The sequence below is a fragment of the Panthera uncia genome (genome assembly GCF_023721935.1).
Source record: "Panthera uncia isolate 11264 chromosome A3 unlocalized genomic scaffold, Puncia_PCG_1.0 HiC_scaffold_11, whole genome shotgun sequence".
Classification (NCBI taxonomy): Eukaryota; Metazoa; Chordata; class Mammalia; order Carnivora; family Felidae; genus Panthera; species Panthera uncia.
In genome coordinates this window covers 14,095,908-14,115,861 of record NW_026057578.1, presented here as the reverse complement: position 1 = coordinate 14,115,861, position 19,954 = coordinate 14,095,908, and the positions used below count along the sequence as shown (strand labels likewise).

Sequence of the window (19,954 nt, the reverse complement as noted above, 5' to 3'; positions counted from 1 at the left end):
TCACGTGGCTACCAAGTCACCCCACCACAGAGTACGAGGCAGTGAGCGCCGTCCCAACTGTCCCCTTGTGGACCTGCATCGGAACTCCTCTGGCATGTGCATCCAGGAGCAAAACCGCCGGGTTACAGGGTCTGTGCACATTGCATTTCTCTGGGGATTAGCGATGCTGAGCATCTCTTCAAATGCTCTGAAGCCAGGCGTAAGTATAGTACCTACTTCATAAGGTTGTTTTGAGAGGTAAAAGAGACAGTGTAGGCAAAGTGTTGAACTCGTCACTCGGTACACAGTAGGCACTCAGTGAATGCAATTCAAGAAAGAAACAAAGGTGTCAAGGTTTGACTTCGCTAATTGTCAGTTACTATTATTATGTAAACACTCGGCACATAATATGTGCTCAGCAAGTGCGTTTGCTTCACCTTCCCCTGCAACTTTTGGACACCCTGCTCCCACTCTTGCGTGCTGGGTCGGGGGGCTGCCCCGGTGCCTTTCCACAGCCTCACCTGCGTTCTCTTCACTCTGCTGGCCGAGGTCCTTCCGAGTCTCCTGGCCAAAGAGACTTTTCAGGACGGCGCTGGCGATGGGCAGCATCATGGCAGTGGAGGCGGTGTTGCTTAGCCACATGGACAGGAAGGAGGTGGTCACCATCATCCCCAGGATGAGCCTGGGAACAGAGGGAGTTAGAGACGTATCCAGAACGGGGGCCCAGGAGGTCCTCTGGTCCCACTTTGCCACCTTGAGGAATCCAGCCACTCGTTTTACCGACGGAAAGCCAAGGCCCAGAGGGGACAAGCCAGGTGATCGAGTGGGGACCAGATCCATTCGCCAGCCTTATCTCAGGTCTAAGGAAACGGATTCCACATGGCCACGGATTCACCTGGCCATGGGTCCCCCAGGCAAAATAGTCCAAAGACACCCAGCCCCGAAATTTTCTCCCCTTTGTCCCCCAGTCCTTGATGGTTTCCATTACAGAATAAAATTGCCTTGGTTCGCCCCCAAGACCCTCCACCGTATCCCCTCAAACCACCTTTGCCAGCCTCCTCTCCCAGTTCCCGTCCCATTCCTACCAGGCACCGCCTCAGACTCCCCTGAACTCATCAGCACACCCAGACAGGCCCTGACCCCCTGCCTGTCTGCCACTGCTTGGCCCCTCCCACCCACAGGAATCCGCCTTCCATGATCTTTTCGCTTTACATTGAACTCTTAATCGACCTGGAATTTGTTTAGATGGATAGTACGAAGCAAGATCTAAGTAGTTTCTTTTTGTTCAAAGGATAAGCCCGTTATTCCAACCTTCACCGTTTACTGAATAATCCTTTCCTACCTCCACCGATTGAGATTTCTTCTAGAATGTTAATGCGGCATTCAAAAATCTATTTCTGGACTAGTGTCACACTGTTTTCGTTGTTCTGGCAACGAAATCACTTCTTGGAATCACTTCTACAGCTAGACTCTCTCCCACAGACATGAGGAAACACAGCTACAGAGTCGGGCAGAGTGCTGGACACACGGTCGATACTAGAAACCTAGGAGTTACGTAGAACCTTCTTCTCCCTAACCATTACCCCCGGCTACTTTATCAACCAAAGAGCTTCCAAAGCTCATCTCCACTGCCATCACCCCAGTCCAAGCCGTCACCCTGTCTCGTCTGGACGCCCAGAACAGTCTCCTAACTAGGCTGCATCCAGTGTCTGGCTCCTCATCTGCTCTCCACGCGGCAGCCTAGAGGAATTGTGCGTGGTTTTTTTCATGCAAATCTAGTCATGTCATTCCCCACCTTAGAACTCTTTAAAGCAGAGACTCATGACCAGTGTGGATAAAATTCAGGATAGAAATGAGGGGGAGGTGCGTCTTTATTGTATTAATATCTAATAGAAATCAAGTATTTCCTTTGGGGATAGACAAAGGCAACAAAGTTCAATAGGAGCAGAAGTGCCTGGGACTCGGTTGCCAATTAAGATCACAGATATTTTCATATCATGTCGTAATAGTCGCGAACATCTTGCAATATCACTGACACTGGGACTAGAGGGAGTTATTGTAGTTGTTATTGGGTCAGTCGCTAGATCTTATCATTTACTGTAAAGGAGTGCATATGGGACTATATCATAAATGTGTGTGGGTTTTTTTTTATTAATTTTTAAATGTTTATTTATTTTTGAGAGAGACAGAGACAGAGCATGAGCAGGGGAGCGGCAGACAGAGAGGGAGACACAGATTGCAAAGCAGGCTCCAGGCTCCGAGCTGTCCGCACAGAGCCCGACGCGGGGCTCGAACTCATCAACTGCGAGATCATGACCTGGGCCAAAGTCGGATGCCCGACCGACTGAGCCACCCAGGCGCCCCACAAATATGTGTGTTTTTAAAAATCTAGTTGGGTGACTGCATTTTTGCTGTGGTTGTTGTTTTTTTCCATCCTATGTGTTGTGAGCTTTAGACATTTAAAAACACTATTCTAGCAAGGGATCTTTAAGATGCAACAAATTGCAAAGAAAGAAAAAAATTAAAAGAACAGTGAAACCCTATTTAAAAAAATTTTTTTAATGTTTATTTATTTATTTTTTTGAGAGTGAGAGAGACAGAATAGGAGCGGGAGAGGGGCAGACAAAGAGGGAGACACAGAATCTGAAACAGGCTCCAGGCTCCGAGCTGTCAGCACAGAGCCCGATGCGGGGCTCGAACTCATGGACCGCGAGATCATGATCTGAGCCAAAGCTGGACGCTTAACTGACTGAGCCACCCAGGCACCCTTGAAACCCTATTTAAAGGTCGTTTAATTTCTCTTAGAACAAAAGTTCAAATCCTAGCCAGGGAGCCTGAGGCCCTGCAGAAATGGACCCTGCCACCCTATCTCTCCAAGGCCATCTTGTCCCCCGTTCCCCACCAGCCTTGGCATCTGGGCTATTAAATAGCAAAGTAGGATGATATCGGCCAGGACTTACTGCACTCTTACAGGTCTAAGCTATTGTACCTTCACTTTACAGGCAAAGAGAGAGGAGTGAAGTCATTTCTCAGAGCAGGAAAGGTGGGATTCAGCCCCCAGTGGCCCGAGTCACACCGCTAAAATGGCCGTCTCTAAAACTACTGGACACGAATCCCCCCAGGTGGGGCCTGGGGTATGCATTTCAGGTGGCCTCCCCAGGTGATTCTCATGCACTTCTGAGAGCCACCCAGGAGCCCAGCACTGTGGCTGGCTTGCGAAACATCCGGGGATTGAATGAGTCAATGGCAGGTGGGACACGATAAGCTTGTTGACCTGGGTGACCAGACCAGACCAGGAAGGGTGGGTTTGGGCTCCAAGGGATGCGGTCCCTCTTACCTGGTTGGCTGGACCCCAACGAGCATCAGGACCTTGAGGGCGATTCTCCGGTGCAGGTTCCACTCCTCAATGGCGCTGGCCATGATCAGACCGCTGAGAAAGAGGAAGTTGGTGTCCAGGAAGTACTGGGGGCAGACCTTGTTGGAGGGCAGGATGCCCAAGAAGGGGAAGAGGATGATGGGCAACAGGGCTGTCACCGAGAGGGGCAGGGCCTCCGTGCACCAGTACACCGCCATGAGCAGGATGACAAACAGGCAGCGGCCTTCCTGCAAGGGGGAGATGTAGTTCAGGAGGGGTCAGCGGAGCCCCAGGCGGCAGGGCGAGGAGAGGTCCTGGGGCAGCGCCCATCAGAGCATGTTCCTCAGGGAGGCTGTGGAGAGCGTGAGTGCCCAGAGCTTTGGCCTTGAACAGATAACATCACCTGAGCCCCATTTTGCTCAAGTGTGCAAGGGGGAAGCGACATCTGTCCATTTTACAGGACTATTGAGGATTAAACGAAACACTCCGTCGTTTTAGAAGTAGACGCCGAGATGAGCATGAAGACTGAACATAGTTTAGTTGGTAGAGGATCTCAGAAAGTTCTGGAAAGGCAGCAGGGAAGTGAAACAGAAGGAAGCCAGTACAGACAGTGTATTAATGAGAAGATTAACCCTGTGGGCAGTTGGGGCTCAGTCCTGATGGGGGACCCTGGGAGAGAGTGTAGCTCATGCTTCAGAGCTGTCCTCCTGGGAGGCAAGGAAGCTGGCTTTTCACCTGCCAACTCCTGGCCGTCACTGGTGGAAGGCTGCTCCTGGGAGCATTAACTCTCCAGCATTTCCAGCCTGCCCCACGTGCGGTGAGAGAACACACTCGTGCAGAGCATCTCGGGCACGTGCAGACTGGTGAGTGCCAGGGGAGATGTGGGGAGTGAAGCAGTGGCCGCTGGCACATCCATTACATGACAGCACAATGACCAACACACAACACACACTCTGCAAACAGTAATAAGAATAAGCGACATTTATTGGGCTGTTAAGTACCAGGAACTGTTTAATCCTCACAAAATCCCAGAGGAGTAAGCATCCCCATTTTATGGGTCAGGAAGCAGAGATGCAAGCAGGTCATGAGCAAGGCGATGATTGTGCAGAACAAGGCAGTTGGCCTCCAGAGTCATCGCTTTTTTTTTTTAATTTTCTTTTAACGTTTATTCATTTTTGAGAGACAGAGAGACACGGAACATGAGTGGGGAAGGGTCAGAGAGAGAGGGAGGCACAGAATCGGAAGCAGGCTCCAGGCTCCGAGCCGTCAGCCCAGAGCCCGACGCGGGGCTCGAACTCACGGACCGCGAGATCGTGACCTGAGCCAAAGGTGGACGCTCAACCGACTGAGCCACCCAGGTGCCCCCAGAGTCATCGCTCTTAACCAAGTACCCCCAACTGTTATCAGCTGAATATTAGAACCTATGACAAGTTGACAATGTAATATTAAAGATCCGGAACAAAACAGATCAGCAGTTGTCAGGGCTCAGGCAGGAGGTGTTGTGGGGTGGGGGGGGGGGGGGGGGGAGGAGAGCTGCAAAGGAGTACAAGGGCACCTTCTGGGGTGATGGAAATGTTCTAGAAACAAGAGTGCAGTAATGACAATGCCTTCACTTCTGATGCATCAGTATCCCATAGGATCCATCATAAAGAGTGTCTTACTATTCACATGGTCACTGTTGAATAAAGCTACTTACTGTCCTGACCTCGCTTTCTTGTGTTCTCTCAAGGCAATGACCTCGCATGTTCCAGTAAACACAGACTATTTCTTGAGTTTGGTGCTGTCTGGTGCCATTTTATGCTCCTTATTTCTCACTCCCAGGAGGTTTGGTTGACTTCATTCAGAGTCCACAGGACATTGACCTGTATTCCATCTCAACAGGCACCATCTGAACAGAACATACCCTCGGCCACACAGGCCAGGCATCAGCTACGTGCAGACACTAGGATGAGTTAATCCATCTAACAGAGAGGCAAGGGCAGGATCAGAGGGACTGATGTCTTTGGCAATCATCCAAGCAAAAATTACTAGTGACTAGGGTCTCAGGGGGCCGGGGGCAGTGGAGATTGTGAGAAGCGGTCAAATTCTGGGTCTGTTTCCAAGGAAGAGCCTGACAGCTGTGTGGAGAATCTGTTAGGAGGTGTAAGGCAAAGAGAGGAACCAGGAGCGATTCCAATTGTTGATCTCAGCAGTTGTCATTTACTGAGCCGGGGAAGACTTGTGAGATATACCCACAATCCATTTCCGTACCTCGAAGACGCATCCTGTTTTCTCAACGACCGGACCGGGAGTCGAGGCCAGGAAAATGAGTGAGGCATAGTCACTGCCCTTTAACCAGCAAATGTGACCCCGCCAATCATGGAACGGTCCCCTATGGCTGGTTCTTCTCAAACTCAAATGACCCTCACAGACTCTGCTCACCAAGTCTCTCGGGAGCAGAGGTATGATGGTAAATGTTGGACAACTGGCACTCTGCAAAGCTCTTTCTGTGTGTCTGTGTGTGTGTGCGCGCGTGTGTGTAAAAGTGCTTGATTACTATTCAATTCAGCTAAGAAGTCACTCATTCATTGACCAATGAATTTGGTTCTACTATGAATGTCAGCTTATGTTTTTATTTACATTAATAATTAAGACAAGAGGGAACCAATGAAGTATGTCAGGAATTCACTCATTCACCAATGACGCGAGTCACTTCTTTACTGAATCAAGTGAGAGTTTTCAAATACTGGAAGAATATTCCCTCATCTTGCCGGGGCGGGGGTGGGCTATTCACCATGTAACCGCTGTGACCGCCACACTTTGTTAAGTTTGATCTGGACTTTTACCATTTTCCATCACTCTCGTAAATCTAGACAAGCCACAAAACAAAAAGCTAAGCCCTGATTTGTGGTGTTTGTCAACTTCTACGGTGTAAATACCCCCACGTGGTTGATTTCAAGCTATCAAAAGACATCACTGAACACAGCGTTAGAATGAGCCCGGAGATATCGCATCGCTACATACCATTTCCTCCACACATACTGATGTAAATAAAGCAGATATAGGTAATCCTAAGACCACAGGTGAGAGTAAAATAATCAGGAAGTGGTGAGCTTTGCGTATCTATTACCTCTGTTTTAATACATTGAATCACAAGTTCGTATAATTTCATTTTAAACAATATCTATGTTTCACAACCGGCTGGCCAAATTTATGACAATTTGGCAATCAGATATCGAGAGCTGGTGCCTATGCTCCAGGACGCTGCTGTGAGCTTCTAGGCAAGACATCCGTGCAAACCACCACGCCCCGCCCCCCGCCGCCACACCCCAGGAATCTGGATCACATTCCGTTGCAAACTTGACGTTCTTCAACCCATGTTTGGTCCCATGTTCCATAATGCAACTGTTTTTTAAAGTATACAATTATTTTCTGTCAAATTTTGCTGCTGGCTCAGGAAGACAGGCCACGTCTATCTTGTTTTATGTACCATGGGGTTGAAATAACCAAATACCATGGACTGAGTGACTCAAACAACAGGCATTTCTTTCCCGCAATCCTGAAAGCTAGAAGATCTAAGATCAAGGTGCCAGCAGATTTGGGTTCTGGTGACAGCTTTCCTCCCAGATGGGCGTCTTCTCATTGTGTCCTCACCTGGTCCATACTTGCTGTGTGCACGCAGAAAGCTCACTTTTTTTTCCAAAGGCTGTAATCCCATCACGGGGCCCCACGCTCATAAACTGATCTAATCTCACAGTTTCCAAAGGATAATAAATGGATTGTATGAGCAACTTTATATCAATAAATGTGATAACTTAGAAGAAACAGAAAAGCTCCTCGGAAAACACAATGTCTCCAACCATCAGAAAAAGAGAGAGAAAAGCTGAATGTTTCAGTATCTATTAAAGAAATGGAATCGATTATTAAAAACCTTCCTGCAAAAAAACCTCTAAGGCTTGCTGGCTTCAACGGTAATTCTCCCAAACTTTTAACAAGTAAGTAACACACATCTTACACAAGTGCTTCCAGAGAATAGAGAGAGAGAACACTTCCCAATTCATGGTGTGAGGCCAGGGTAACCCTGTTACTGAGTCATTCTGACAAGGGCACTAAAAGGAAAGAAAAGACAATATCATAATGGTCCAGCATTGATGGGACACACAAAGTCATCTGAAAAACCAGTTTCCTTTTCTAGCCTGCCTCGCGTCACTATGCAAAAGAATGACAGGAACAATGACAACCGAAACCACCAACAGCTTTGAGTGTTTATTAAGTTCCAGCACTTTCCATGTATGAACTCATTCAATGAGAAATACTATTACTATCCCCCACTTTTGAGGGGAGGTTGGAAAGGGACATCGATTTGGCCGTGCACATAAAGCTGTGACCGAAGTCATTCAGTCTCAGGGTAATGTTGTCGCGCACAAACGAGTTAGTCTAGACAGGAATTCTAATTTTAACCTCTTTTCTTTAAGCATTTAAGGGACTCCCAAGTAAAAGGAACACTAGCAACGACCGAGGTGCTTACTGTTGCCCGTGCGCTCTGCCGAGCAATTCACACACGTTAACTCCTTCCATCCCACTGTCACTGGGAGGCAGGCACTACGTTCTCCACTCTACTGAGGGGACAACCGAGTCGGGTGACTTGCCCAGGGTTGCTGAGGTAGAGACAGAACTCGAACCCAGGCGATCCGGGTCCAGAGCATGCGCCTCTGTGCCACTCTGCACGATCCACGGTTACCCCTGTTCCATTCCCGCATCCTTCGACTCTCTGGCATCCCTGGAGCCTCTCCCAGTCCTCGAGCCCACTGGCCTGGTCTCGCCATGTGTGGCCCGCCATTGCTTCTTGCCTCCGCCCCACTTCTCGTAAAGAGCACGCTCCTAATAACCACCCCGTCCCCTGCCAACGCCCCATCCCCGGAGCCTCACCCTTCCATTATGGCTTCTCTCCTCCAGAGCAGAAGCTAACTAGAGGCTACCGCACTCCCTCTTTGCATGATGGCAACACCAGCACCATATCAAGACTGATCATACCTTCACGTACCGGGAACTTACTGCGCGTTAGACCCCGTCCCAACTGCTATCTCAATTGACTTGCGCTTGTCAGAACGACCTTGTGAAGTCGGTCCCATGATGATCTCCGTTTTACGGATAAGGAAACTGAGGCACAGAGTGATGAAAGTGACCACCAGGGCAGCCTGCTGGATAAGAACCAGGCGTGCTGGCTCCCGGGCCTCTGCTCAGCCTGAAGCTATGGCAGGAAGGGGAGGTGGGAGAAGCTAAGCAGGCTGTTCCCAAACGTCCAGTCAGTGCCAGGACAGGTAACAATGAATAATTTTTTTTTTTTTTTTTAGCATAAGCATCGCCCATGTCATATGTGGGACCACTTATACCAAAAATAATTATTCATTGTTTATCTGAAATTTTGCAACTCTATTTCGTCTGGCAACCCTAGCTGGACCCATACTCCAAAGAGGCGAGAAGGGTAAAGGCCAAGTATTTCTGGAGGACTGGAGGTGGGTCACGAGGAGAGAAGTTCACCAGAACTCAAGCCCTGCCTAGGAGGTCTGCTTTCAGGTGCTCTAGGGCCCCCCAAAGAGCTCATATGCAGCAGACCCATGGAAATCCAAGCACTGGAGGGGAGCAGCCTATCAGAGAAAAGCATCTCCCCGAAGGGGACTGTTCTGGCAGGTGCTGGGGGTGGGTACCCTCTCACCTCCACCCCCTGTGATGCTCACAAGAGAACGTGTCAGAGAATGTGCCAGGCCCCGGGCCCAGAAGGCACAGCCAGCTGGGCAGAGAGGCCCGTCAGGCGCTGACCTGCCTCTGCCTGCCCCCATGCCTTCTCTCACAGTGCCTGTCAGACACCTAGAAACTCCAGAAAAAGGGAGAGGACCAACCCTAAAGGAGAGCCCTCTTACCAGGCTCCGGGCCTGTGGAGCTCCCAGGTGGGGGGCTGGAAAAGGCTTCACTTCCGACCAAGCTCATTGTTTCAATCGGGACCTGGAACTGCCCGTTCTGATCTCGGGATTGAGACCGTGCTTGTGTATTAAAGTAACCAGAGGACTTTAGAACTTCTCAACAGTGATGGGAGAAGTCACGAGGTCTGCAGGAGTTTTTATCCCAGTGACCACAGAAGAACATCCCCTGCTGAATACATTTTAGAGCAACAGCAGGAGAGAAAAACAAAACAAAACAAAACAAAACACGGCTTTTCAAAAATCAGCTTTACGAGCTATAACTTACATACCATCAAATGCATCCATTGGTTTTTTTTTTTTAAGTTTTTTAGTTTATTTTCTGAGAGAGAAAGAAAGAGCAAGCAGGGAGGGGCAGAGAGAGAGGGAGAGAGAGGGAATCCCAAGCAGGCACCACACTGTCAATGCAGAGCCCAAGGAGGGGCTCAAACTCACCAACGGTGAGATCATGACATGAGCCAAAATCAAGAGTCGAACGCTCGACCGACTGAGCCACCCAGGCGCCCCAAATGCATCCGCTGTTAGATGTACAATGTGAGGTTTAACAAATGAACTCACCCGTATCACATCCCCTTCAGAGATACAGAACACTTCCATCACCCCCAGAAGGTTCCCTCTTGCCCCCTTCAGGTCAATCCTTACGCCCCTTCCCAAAACGCTGCTGTGATTTCCCCTGCTATAGATGGGTTTTGCGTGCTCCTGGGACTTAAACGGAATCAGACAGGATGAGCTTGTATGCTTTTTGCTCCATACAATATGCCCATGAGGCTCCTCTACGTGGCTGTGTATGTCAGCAGTCTATTCTTTGTTACTGCTGAATACTATTCCATCCTGGGCACACACCACCCTCTATCTGTACGTCTTCCTGCCGCCGGACATTTGCATTATTTCCAGATTGGGGCAACTACGAGTAAAGCTTCTGTGAACATTCAAATACATCTGCTTCGGGGGTGCCATCTTATAGGTCCTTTGGTGAAGTGTACAATTACCGCGTATTATATAGTGGAGGGGGGGCGGTTTCCGGTAAATTCTGGCTGTAAGGGTTGCCTTTCAAAGGCTCCGAGTCCCAGGCCTGTATTCTCCCTCTCCCTCTCCTCCCCTCCCCTGTTCTCCCTCTGTTTCTTTCGCTCTCCTCCCTCTACTCGCTCCCTCTTTCTCTCCCCCCCACCGCCCCGGGTGCTCTCGCCAAGATGTCAACAATAGTCCTTTGCGGAGGAACACTCCAGATACGGCACAGGTCAGCTGGGGAGGTGACCCGAGGCAAATGGCGGGAATTGGGAAGTTGATCCTTGGCCGGCATGGGGCTTTGCCAGTAAGTGGGTCAAGAGTGTGTTTCATTACCTTGCTGGTTAGTTAGGGATTGGAGCAGGGCCGAGGTGACCCCAAATTGCTTGCCTGCCCCAGCTCAGCTTCCTGTGGGCAACTGGATTCACAATCACCAGCTGGATGCCAGACATCTGGCGGGGAATTAATAAGTACTGGCCCTCACCCCCCATCCCTGCCAGGCCTTGAGGTCTCTGGAACCGACTTCCAGAGAGCAAAAATCGCGCAGGAGGCATGCAGGCAAGGCCTGGAGAGGGGGGCTGCCTACGTACACACTAAGTGGTGGGCTCTCAGAGACCAAGCAGGCCGAGCCAGTTCCTGCCTCCAGGTCTTTGCACCCGCTGCCCGCTCTGCTGGGTCCCCTCAACCCTGACCACGGGTGCAGCTGGCTCCTGCTTGTTGTTTGGCCCTCCTCTCAAAGGTCACCTCCTCCGGGAGTCCCACTCTGACCAGGCTATCGATTATGGTCTGATTTCCATGTTGTCTGGCCTTGCTCTCGTCAAGCGCTTCACAATTAACCCGAGTATTTCTCGTTTGCTGGCTTCCTGTTCTCTCTTCCCCCAACCAGACCCTAAGCTCCAAACAAACAGGACTCTTGCCTTTATCTGTTCACGTCTATCTCCAGGGCCTCAATGGATATCTCTTCAATGAATGAAGAAACGATCCAAGTCAGGGATCTAAACTCAAGGGCGGGCGACAAGTGAGTGAGTGGAGTGGGCTGGCGTGAGAAACATCACATCGTTTCCTCAAGTCTGACAGTGCTGTAGGTACAGAAAACCATCCCTTTGGAAGGGGAGTGGAAAAGCCCAAGCTTGGTGACAAATGAGAGCTGGCGCTGGGCTTCAGCGTCTCGAGGGCAGCAGGGAGGAGTTGGGGACGGCGACACACGGGAAGTACAGGCCTGTCCAAGAATACCGACTGCTGCCCGGTTCATGAGAACATGAGCCCCACGATGCCAGATCTCCTGCTTTTTCAAAAGAAGCTTGAAACTGTGCTTTTATGTGGAAGCTCAGAGTTTTAAAAGATTTACTTCGTAAGAGCAAAGTGTAGGCAAACAAAAACAAAAACAAAAACAAAAAGCCCACATCGGCAAACAGTAGCAAGCCCATGGTCACCGGTTTACAATTTCTAGTTTAAATGGTTTTCATTGGTGTAAAATCCCAGAAAAGGGCTTACACGGACCCAAATCCGAATCTAATGTCAAGTTGTTTACAGAGTACTAGGGATCCTAGGATGCTATATTTAAAATCTCCATTCCCTTTTAAAATTCCTATTTTACAGCTATAGAAATGGAGGTCTGGTGAGGAACAGTGATCTCTTGAGGACCAGGCAGAATTCAAAAGCAGATCTCACCACACCCGGGCCTGGTTGCCATTTAAACAGTGGACCAGGGAGGGGTGCCTGGGTGGCTCAGTCGGTTAAGCGTCTGACTTCAGCTCAGGTCATGATCTCGCACTCCGTGAGTTCGAGCCCCACGTCAGGCTCTGTGCCGACAGCTCAGAGCCTGGAACCTGCTTCGGATTCTGTGTCTCCCTCTCTCTGCCCCTCTCCTGTTCGTGCTTTGTCTCGCTCTCAAAAAATAAGATTAAATAAATAATGGACCAGGGAGTAGGGTCCGGGTGGATCCATGATTTTATTCCAGCCCACAGCACATCTGTCCCACCTCTGCGTCTTTTCCATGAACTCAGACCAGCCACTTGGCTGCACGGAGGCTCCTTCTGCTGGTCTGCAAATGGAGACTTCCCTTGATCCCTCAAGGGCAGATTCGGGTCGAAGCACAGAGTCACGTGATCCCAAGGCCTCATTCCTTTGAAATTTAACTTCTGGCTGGGGCAGGTGTCTGGTCCTGCACAGACTCCCTTTCTGGGTCATCTCTGAGTCAGCAACTGGCCTCCTCGCCACTTTGTTCAGGACAGGTCGGTCATCTTGCTGAGGTGGCCCACGGTCGAGGGAGTCATGGCCTCAGGTGAAATATCTCCCCTCTGCCATTAGAAGCTGGCGCAACTCAGCGGAAGCCTCCAGGGGTGGGGATGCCCTTGAAGGAGGCTGCGGCCCAATAAGACAGGTGCCAGAAGCTCTGGCTGGTCCCGGTTATCACGGTTGACTCACGGGCCAGGCTTTGGGCGAACTTCATGTGGATGGGGCTGGGGGATGCTGAACGGAAAGTGGCCAGCCTTTTTCTTAGAAGGGAAAAGAATGCCAACGAGATCTCCAGGGCTGGGCTGGCCAAATACAGAGCTTCAGGCCACACGCTGCTCTGCAAGTTTGAATTTGTTGAAAAGGAAGGAAATTTAGAATTTCAGTGTCTCAGTCACGTGAGCCACGTTTCAGGGGCTCAGCTCACTACTTGAGACTAGGGTCTAGGGTCTACCATTCCGGATGGAACAGCTAGAAATGCCCATCATCACTGAAAGTTGTGTTCGATGGAGATGCTCATGGGCTCGAGGGCCAGGAAGCCCGGGTGTGGTGGTTCCACTACGGAACTCTGAAGGCAAGCCACTGACCGCTCTGAGCCCAAGTTCCTGCACCTGCTGACTGACGATAATAATAATGATCCGGGGATGTTACATCAGAGAGGATCCCATCAGAAGAGATGTGTGCAAAGGCATCTGGAATATGCAACTGTCAGGCAGGCTGTTTTAGGAGTGAGATTATGAATGAATACATGTCTATTTCTTCATTATTTTCCCTACTTTCTAAATTTCAACTACACATATGGTTTGTCTTTTTTTTTTTTTTTAAGTTTATTGATCTTTGAGAGAGAGGGACAGAGTGCGAGCAGGGGAGGGGCAGAGAGAGAGGGAGACACAGAATCCAAAGCAGGCTCCAGCCTCTGAGCTGTCCACACAGAGCCCGATGCGGGCTTCGAACCCACAGACCTCCAGATCATGACCTGAGCCAACGTCAGACTCTTAACTGGCTGAGCTACCCAAGCGACCCTGGTTTTTTCTTAAAGAAGACAATCTCTGAATACACACAAGCACTAGATCTGTAACACACTGGGGGTGTGCTCCTTTCTGTGAAGATTACTAGACATTTCATTGTTCTAGTGCAGAAATTTGAGGCCAGCCTGATTTCTTCCTCCTTATAGCTCACCAGAATTTTTTGCCTGGATAGCCAGATTTTTTTGTTTAACCCTCTAGTCCCTTAATGTTACCATGACATACACATCTCAGTGTTGATGAGTCTCTATACGTTATTTTTTTCTGGGAGACAGAAAATCTGCATATTTTTCCTTTAGTTTCGGGGCAGTTTTCTGCTATTAGAGATTCTAATACTGACGGTCCCCAACGTACGACGGCTTCACTTAATGATTTTTCTAGGTTAGGAGGGTGTAAAAACAACACACGTTTGGTAGAAAGCGTACTTTGAGTTCTTAAGTTTGATCTTTTCCCGCCAGCACGGGCCACATATGTTGCCTGGCTCTCTCGTGACGCTGCACAGTGGCCGTGACCCCAACTCCGAGTCGGCCACCGCGATCCCGAGGGTCAACAACCCACACGCTCGCGACCACGGCGCGTCCATACGACTGTTCTGCCCTCCGTGTTCACTAAAGTATTCAATAAATCCCCTGACATATTCAACACTTCATTATCAAGTGGGCTTCGTGTCCAATGACTTCGCCCAAGTGGAGGCTGATGTAAGTGTTCCGAGCGCAGCCGGGCTAAGCAGTGCCGTTCCGTAGGTTAAGTGCAGGAAACGCATTTTCGACTCGCGATATGTTCAACTTACAAGGGGCTCATCGGGATGTAAGTGGAGGGAGTTGTGCTGTTTTCTGCTTCCTTATTTCGCCTTGAGCCACACCAGTTAGGCGGAAGTCAGATTTCCTTTGGATTCCATACTGATCATTTTTCCTCCCATCCTTTCTTTCTTTTCTGCCTCATTTTGTTCAGTCTTCCACCTGGACATCACATCCCCGGTTATATTTTTAATCTTTTTCCACCTTTCGGTTTCTAGTATGGCTTTTAGACTAGAACGGCTTGATTTTGTTCTCTCCCACCCACTTCCGGAACAGGGCTTTTTTTTTTTTTTTCCCCACGCCCTTCTCCTTTTCACGGTCTCCTCTTTGACCCTTTGATTTCCTGATCTTGAGATTTATTTTAGGAAGGCCATCATGTCTTTATGTTTCATATTTCACAGAGAAACGTCTGTTCGGTAGTTTCTCCTACTTGGTACCACAGCCGCTTCAGCATTTATTGTTTCCTTTTTTACTGGATGTCCTCTGTCTTTTTATTTTTCATGCTGGTTCCTCCACATCAACACAGAATGAGGGGCATTCTTCTTTTCAGACGAGTTCTTTGTGAAAGGCAGGCGTGGGTAGAGGGGATGGTCGAGGGGGGGGAGCCGAGGCAGCAGGTGTCTAGGCATGTTTCTGCGAATTTTCTCGGAACCCTGTCTCACTGGCACTGCCCTGGAGTGGGTCTCTGCTCTAGGCAGTGAGCTCACTGTGGGGACTAAGTGTGAAGTCCCAAGAATGTCCCAGTTCTTTGGGGTCTCCTTGGGCTTTACGCCTCTTCGACGGAGAAAACGAGACCCATTACAACCATACAGCTGGTCGTCATCCATCCGTTGTCTTCCTCCTGCCCCCTTAAAGCATCCTACTTCCTGCCGAGGGTCTTCGAGCCTCCTCATCCAGTTCATCTGTGTTGTCACATGGGTCTCGGGGACTCAGCCTTCCCTGCTGCGCGTGCCCCAGGCTTCGCCAGCGTCCAGAAGGGCTCAGGGAGTCGAAAACTGCTTGGGGAGAGTCTGCCCTCTGCCCAGGAACCGCAAAGGCTCTCGCCTCATTCTTGGTGTCCCGCAGTGGGGTCCAAACCCCACTGCCGTCGTCAGCCCTTCTTTGCACCCGGGTCAGCGTTGGGGACTGCCGCCTTTCCTCGCGACGGCATGTTCTGTTTGTTGCTCTTTGTTGCTGCTTGCAGACCACTTCAGAAAGGTGAATGGAATAGAAAAGGCTGGATGCCACCAACTTAAACCAGAAGTGCCTCCCACCTAGCAATCTTGTTCCCAGAAACTACGGTCTTGCCTTTTGTTTATCTGTATTTTCTAATCCTTTTACATAACAGAAGTATAGCACGGGCATCGGGATTGGGCAAGCTTGCATTAGAAATGCAATCCTTCCACACTCTGGTTGTGTGATCTGGTTATTTAACTGGCCTCTGCCTCAGTTGCCTTATCTGCTGTAAGCACATAATAATAGTACCCACCTCAGAGAGTGATTTATTTTATGTAATAGAAGAAGCAGTTACCCAGCGATAGTCATGTGAGAATATTCAATAAATATGAGCTGTTATGTTTTATTTATTAGTAGTAATCAGAGAGTAATGGTACTATAGTCTTAATAATACAGGTTTAATTTCTTGAAGCTAGGCTTCAAAAATGCTATTCGTCATTCTTAAAATAAATCTTAAAATATGAGAGCCAGCATGAACCTGAGATCATTGCATAAAATGTTTTTTAATGTTTATTTTTGAGAGAGAGAGGGAGACACAGCGCACGAGTTGGGGAGGGGCAGAGGGAGAGGGAGACACAGAATCCAGAGCAGGCTCCAAGCTCCAGGCTCTGAGCTGTCGGCACAGAGCCCGAGGCAGGGCTTGAACTCATGAACCGCAACATCATGACCTGAGCTGAGGTTGGACGCTTAACCGACTGAGCCACCCAGGCGCCCCCTGAGATCATTCGATTCGATGGTTCTCAACAGGGGGGGCTTTTGTCCCCTGGAGGGCACTTATCTGGGGACACTTTGGGCTGCCACGATGGAAAGGGTGTTACTGGTACCTGGTGGGTAGAGGCCAGGGATGCTGCTAAACATCTTACGATGCACAGGACGGCCCCGCAAGGAAGAATTATTTGTTCCCAGCGCTGTCACCGTCACTAGTGTGAAGGCTGAGAAACCGTGGTCTACCCTAAGCCCTGATACGATGGCTGCCCAGAGAAGGAAAGTGGCTTGCCTGAGGTCACACAGCAAGTGAGAGGTGAGGAACTTGTACCTTGTTTCATTGAAAGACTGTTGTGCTTTGAGCTTTGCCAGGCAGAGGAGTCGGGAGCAGGGCTGGATGAGGGAGAGCCCAGCTTAAACTTTGCTCTGTGGGTGCCTCATCTGGCTTCCGCCCCTCCTGGCCCCGGGTGGGAGCCACGAATGGTGGGGTTGGTCACCAGAGTCCCTGACCCTGACCTAGTCATGCCAATCCAACCCAGCCATCTCTTACAGGAAGCCTTATAATCCCCCCCCAACACACACACACCCCACCAAAGAAATCCCAGCCTCTCGGATTTAGCCAGCCCGTTACTACAGGGATTAAAGTCTGCGGACAAAATACGCAGAGATGAGTGGGGCAGAAAGAAGAAAATGCCGTGTCAGGTGGTTAATTTTTGAGCTGGGGAATGATTTCCAGGCAGACACGAGGCCACTTTTGCCCCGGCGCCCCCAGACTTGCCCCTTCTCACTCAGCAAACGGTCTGTTCGCTGAGGGCAGGGTCAGGCGCTGGCCAGAAACTGTGTCTGTGGCCATCAATCCTCCTGCGCCCCATCTCCCTGCTGGGTCGCTGCGGGCATTTTTGTCAGGGCGCTGAGCCACGGCCAGGCTCTCAGCGGGCACCGGTTGGAGGCCCCATGCCAGGCAGAGAGCTGGTCGGCCAGCCCTTCAGGGCGCAGGACTGGGGCCAGCTGCCCACGGTGGTGCCCTCCCGCTGCCCAGAAAATGCCCCTTCCCCAGGAGTGCGCAGAGCCGACTGCGGGAAGCCTCGAACTCTAGCAAGGCAGAAACCATGCCTTAAGCCTCCCGGCATATCCTCTCATGACCCCAGCTCAGGGCCCGTGCCGTGACTGGAACCTCTGGAGCCATCGCTGCTGGTGTGAGAGACCTCGAGCAGGCCGCCTCCCCATCGGAGCCTCGGTTTGCTCACAGGTGACACAGGAGCGATGGCGTCCCCGTCGCCAGGATGGTCCAGCACGCAGAGGAAGGCCAGCCCCCGAGAGGCAGGAGCTGATGAGATCAACAAGACCTGCATGGGGAGCTAGGACCCGGGGGCTGAAATCTGGGCCTGATCCCCCAGAAAGCAGAGGCCCCTATGAGTCACGCCGTTGGCATCCTGAGCCGGGGTGCCTGGGTTCGAATCCTGCCTCTATGCTTCCTGGAGTACGTGACTTGACTCTATGCCTCCGTCTCCTCATCCGCAACACAGGGATGATGGTGACGATAAGGATTTCGACTCATAGTTCTTGTCTCAAGGGGAAACTAAGTTAACGTCGGTGAAGGGCTGGGAGCGATGGATGGCAGAGTTAGCACCTCACAAAACGTCCCCCGTTACTGACGAGCTCTGTGTCTTGCCCCCTTTGCTTTTCTTTTACTCTCTTGCCCTTCGAAATGCGCGATTTCGCCCCAATGATCTGTAAGGATAAAGGTGGTGATTCTAAGCGGGACACAGATATGGACCCCAAAGGGAAGGGAGTTTGGAGCAGACACATGACAGGCCCAGGGAAAAGGCCCAGCCTGGCAAGATGAGAGAGAGCCTGAGAGAGGCCAAGAGGCATCTAGGCACGAGGCCTCCATTTGAAAAGGGGGGGGGGGGGAATGAAGCCAGCTGCGGCTCAGGGGCACAGGCCACCGGGAGCCACGTGGTCCTGGGAGTAAACCCTCGTCCAGCACTCAACACGCTACAAGCCTTGGACCGACACGTGTCCCTCCCGAGCCTCTGGGTCCTCGTTCGTAAACGAGGAGGCATATTACGCCGTCCTGAGAGAGCCGGGAGGGCGATCAAAGGGAACGTGGCCATGGCCCTTCTCCGAAAGGCCTGCAATGCTCTGGGCATGTCCCCTCTCTCCCCTCAGCCCCCAGTCTCTCAAGGGACTGTCCCTCGTTGCCTCAGAGCAATACCACCGCTACTTGACATGGCCACATGCACCGAACGCTGTTCCACGCCAGGCGGGTTCCCGTGGACTCCTTGTTTTTAGCCCTACCCCCAGCCCCGTGAGGCAGCCACAGCCACAACCACTGTCCCCTTCTACCATGGCTCAGAGAGCTTGAGCGACCTGCCCAAGGTCATACTGCCTCAATGTGAGCGGGAGAGGAGACTAACTCGGCTACCGTTTCCGGAGGCCTTGCCCCGGCCAGCCACCAAGCGTGCCTCCGACACTCACTAACTCAGCTGCCTGGCACAAGACCCTGTTTAGAAACGAGAAAACAGGCCCAGACAGGTTCCGTGACTCTTTCCTCCACGTGGATTTCTAGCCGGGGTGAAGTGCGACTCCCGCCACATGGTCTGAGCCCAGAGCCCTCGACCAGGCTCAGCACCGACAACCACAGTGATGGTAACAGCCAGCACTGAGCGACCAACTCTGTGCGCGGCCGAGCTCCTTAGACTTACTGCGACTTTGGTTCCACACGCAGTCTGGAAGGTTCTATTAAAGAAAACAAAAGGATCCTCAACAGAAAGGCTTTCTACAAGCCTGCTCGCGCCCTCTCTGCGTCTGTTCAGTCTTGAGGATAAGCAGTGTGGACCTTGAGGGTGAGTTCCGTGTGCCCATTTTCCGGAGGAGACCGGGGCGCGGAAGGTTAAGTCAGAAACTAGCCCAGGGCGACCCAGAGGAAAATCGTGGAGGCAGCCGGGAGGTCTGGGTCTCTAATTTGCAACCAGGGCTCCCGCCTACCCTCTCCTGGGCCTGAAAACACCCAGGAAAGCAGGACCCACCCGTGTCCATCCAGGCCCTAGACGCAAGGGGGAGAAGAGGAAGAAGCGGTAGGAAGTGACCTGCCTCGGGAGACCTGTAAGGGTGCAGCCACCTCACCCTCCTACCCTCCCTTTGAACTGGACTGGGTCAGACCCCTGGACTCATTAGCAGATGTTCTAACAAGTTCCAGCTCTTGGAGCCACTCATTAAAAGTGCTCCTGGGGTAGCTCCCACAACACAGCTGCCCAAGCTTCACTAACCATTCACGAGCCAGACAGACAGGTGGGGAGGGTGGGAGCCCCACGGGACCCACGAGGCCCCAGGGGCCTGACTCGGCCCAAGAAGGACAGAACACGCTGTTCCGAAAAAAGAGGGCAATGCCCACTGTGGGACCTTGGGTGGCTCTTTTTACCTCTCTGGGCCTGTCTCCCTAGCCGTCCAGAGGGCCCTTCGGTTCCCACCATGGGGCAGGGGTACACCTAAGCTTCTTCGTTTCACCCTGCTCTCCTCAGATCCCCTTCCCCACCCTGTAGGAACAGAAGCCCTTTCTCAGGCTGAAGGGACCTCCGGCCTGAAGGCGCTGGCATAGGATCTGACTCTAAATCCCAGCTCGGCCCTTGAGCTTAGTTTCTCCATGACCAGGGGGCCAGGGGTCTGTCTCCCGGGAAG

At 51.2% G+C, this 19,954-nt stretch overlaps 1 protein-coding gene across 1 annotated transcript in view; it reads right to left on the bottom strand.

The window, feature by feature from the left end:
- SLC13A3 (solute carrier family 13 member 3) overlaps nucleotides 1-19,954 on the bottom strand; it is a 74,089-nt gene that overhangs the window by 42,654 nt on the left and 11,481 nt on the right. The window contains exons 2-3 of the mRNA XM_049649928.1: nucleotides 3,317-3,582; nucleotides 501-661 (exon numbers count right to left, since the gene is read on the bottom strand). Of these exons, the coding sequence (XP_049505885.1) occupies nucleotides 501-661; nucleotides 3,317-3,582 (427 nt within the window). The remainder of the gene's footprint in view (nucleotides 1-500; nucleotides 662-3,316; nucleotides 3,583-19,954) is intronic.